The sequence below is a fragment of the Merops nubicus genome, unplaced genomic scaffold (genome assembly GCF_000691845.1).
Source record: "Merops nubicus isolate BGI_N331 unplaced genomic scaffold, ASM69184v1 scaffold29194, whole genome shotgun sequence".
Lineage (NCBI taxonomy): Eukaryota > Metazoa > Chordata > Aves > Coraciiformes > Meropidae > Merops > Merops nubicus.
In genome coordinates this window covers 4,076-6,532 of record NW_008602707.1, presented here as the reverse complement: position 1 = coordinate 6,532, position 2,457 = coordinate 4,076, and the positions used below count along the sequence as shown (strand labels likewise).

Below are 2,457 nucleotides of genomic sequence, written 5' to 3'. Positions count from 1 at the left end.
CCATCAGGAGGCCTGCCTGCACACAGCCCAGAGCAGCTTCAGCCTGCCCATCCCGCTCAGTTCCACCCCGGGATTCACCACCAACATCGGTCAGTGGCCACCAGGGGAGGGACCCACCCCTGCTTGTCCCCTGCCATGTCCCCAGACCTGCCCTTGCTCAGCGGGGCTGTCCTGTGGGAGGGCGTGGGCCTGGGGGAGCGGGCTTATTTACGTGTCCCCTTGGCAGTACGGCCAACACCCAGACAGATGGCTGTCCATGTCCTTTGTGGTGTTCGCTGCTGACCCCTCTCTTGCCCACAGTGTCCCTGAAGTGGAGGCTGCACTTTGAGTTTGTCACCTCTGGGGAGTCGGCAAGGACTTGCTTGGTTCGTGGGAACCAGCCGGAGGCCGTCACCTGGACTGGGGTGGAGCAGATGGAAGTGGACACTTTCAGCTGGGATTTGCCCATCAAAGTCCTTCCCACCAACCCCATCCTGGCTTCCTACGTGTCTCAGTTCTCCAGCACTAACTCCATCACCATCTGAAGCAGGAAGGGGTGTTAGGGTCCTGCGGTGCTGCCAGCGTGTGCCGCCGGTGAGCGTGGTGGGCAGGACTGTCTCCAGCCTGTGGTGGGGCACACATCCCAGTGTCCCCCCAGTGTCCATCACACTCCGGTGGGCACGGGGCGAGTCTGTCCCTCTGCGAGCAGAGGAGCACGGTGCTTGCTGCGGCGTCCTGTGCCGCAGCCCTCAGCTGGGGGCTGGACCCTTTCAGCCTCGGTGAAGGTGTGAGCCACCAAAAAGAAATCTGCCTCCCAGGGAATGGCCTGAAGTGCCTTTACCTGGAGGGCTTCCAGAAGGCAACAGCCCAGCCTGGGGAAAGGAGGGGAGAGTACTTCCAGCAAAGCCCAGTACCAGCCTTGGGTGAAGGCCTTGCCTCTGCAGCGACCCCAGAAGCAGAGGTGGGGTGTCCAGGTGAGGCACACTGGCCACCTGGACAAGGTGGGAGCCTGCCCTCCTGCCCTGGCACTCATCCTGCCCCTCATATGGGTATCCTACGCACAGCCCAGCATCTCTACAACCCAACACCCACCCCTCCGAAGAGGCGGGTCCTGGCAGGCCAGCCCTTGCCACCTGGATGTGGCCATGTGCAGTGTCAGCGTGATAGTGATGGTCCAAAGCTGAGAAGCAGTGAGGACCTGGGATGTTCCCTGCCTGCACTCCTGTGGGAAGGCATCCTGCTGGTCTTAGAGTCCCTGGGGAGCTGGAGTGAATGTGTGCTTTGCATTCAGGAGCTGGGATGGAGATCTCCCTGCTCAACCACCAGCTCCCTATTTTTACCAAACTTTTTGAAGAGTTTTTCTCTTTACATAGAAACCTAATAAACACCCTAATAAACCAAAACCAAAAACTTGGGCTTCCCGAGAACCTTATTCCTACACCATTCCCATGGTGGATGCAGCCCACCCAGCACAACAGTCACAGGCTGGAGACCTTTTCTTTCTGTAATATCTTTATTGCAAGAACAGACACATCTACACGAGGCTCTGCACAACACAGGCATGGCACCAGCCGGGGCAGGCTGACAGGGTGGCCGGCTCCACCCTGGCACGTGCGGATTGCTTCAGCTCCCTGAACCCTGGCAGGACACCCCAGCTCCCCACCCTGCTCCCCTGTAGCAGGGGTGGGGGTCTCCCTTGGGGACATCTTCTAGTGGTTCCCTCCACCTCTGCTGTCCACCCCGGGCTGGCTCCTTGGCAGCATTGCCCAGGGCTGGCCTGCAGTGCCGGGATCCCCTCCAGCCCTGGGAGCTGTGGCAGCAGGGGCATTAGTGGTTCCAGAGGTGGGTTGTGCCCCTTATGCTCTGGGGCAGAGAAGGGGCTGGTTGAGGTGCATAGGTGCTGCACAAGGGGCTGGGGGGCTCCCCAGCAAGCTCCCAGCAGCTGCTGTGCAGGGGGATGAGGTTCTGGGAGGAGGGACCTGCTCAGCTTGAGGCTGGATGTGGCAGTACAGGACGGCCAGCTGATCTGGTCGTGTGGCCCTTTCTTTAGTGCCTGGAGATTCCCTGCCCACCTGTGAGATCCCGTAGGATCTGCGTTCCCGTGGTGTGCGGGGCATCTCTCAGGGAGGGGTCCCCCTCCCCGGTTTGGTTTGGGAAGCTGAAGGCAGAAGCAAAGCCATACTGTGGCAGCGCTGGGGTGTAAATGTTAGTACCATAGTGTGTGGATAGTGGTTTCCCTCGAAGGTGGCAGCAGTGATGTCTCTACGGGATGGGGAGGTCTGGAGCATGCAGGAGGTGGGCTCTGGAGGAGGGAAGGTGATGCTGGGGGGCATGGGGTGCTGCTGAGCCTCTATCTGCTCAGCCCTGCGCCCCTCAGCGGCTCAGGGGTGCCGGCTGAGCCCCACTCGTGCTCCATGCTCTTCACGCAGGGCAGGCTGGGGTTGGCCTTCTGCACCACCGAGATCTGGCAGGTCTGAG

General features: G+C 60.7%; 2 protein-coding genes across 2 annotated transcripts in view; one reads left to right on the top strand and one right to left on the bottom strand.

Moving 5' to 3' along the window:
• The window catches only part of RGP1 (RGP1 retrograde golgi transport homolog (S. cerevisiae)), an 8,851-nt gene extending 8,327 nt beyond the window's left edge, over positions 1-524 (top strand). Inside the window, exons 7-8 of the mRNA XM_008938451.1 lie at positions 2-89; positions 301-524. Of these exons, the coding sequence (XP_008936699.1) occupies positions 2-89; positions 301-524 (312 nt within the window). The remainder of the gene's footprint in view (position 1; positions 90-300) is intronic.
• Positions 525-2,329: 1,805 nt separating this feature from the next.
• The window catches only part of MSMP (microseminoprotein, prostate associated), a 1,433-nt gene continuing 1,305 nt past the window's right edge, over positions 2,330-2,457 (bottom strand). The window contains exon 4 of the mRNA XM_008938450.1: positions 2,330-2,452. Within this exon, the coding sequence (XP_008936698.1) occupies positions 2,330-2,452 (123 nt within the window). The remainder of the gene's footprint in view (positions 2,453-2,457) is intronic.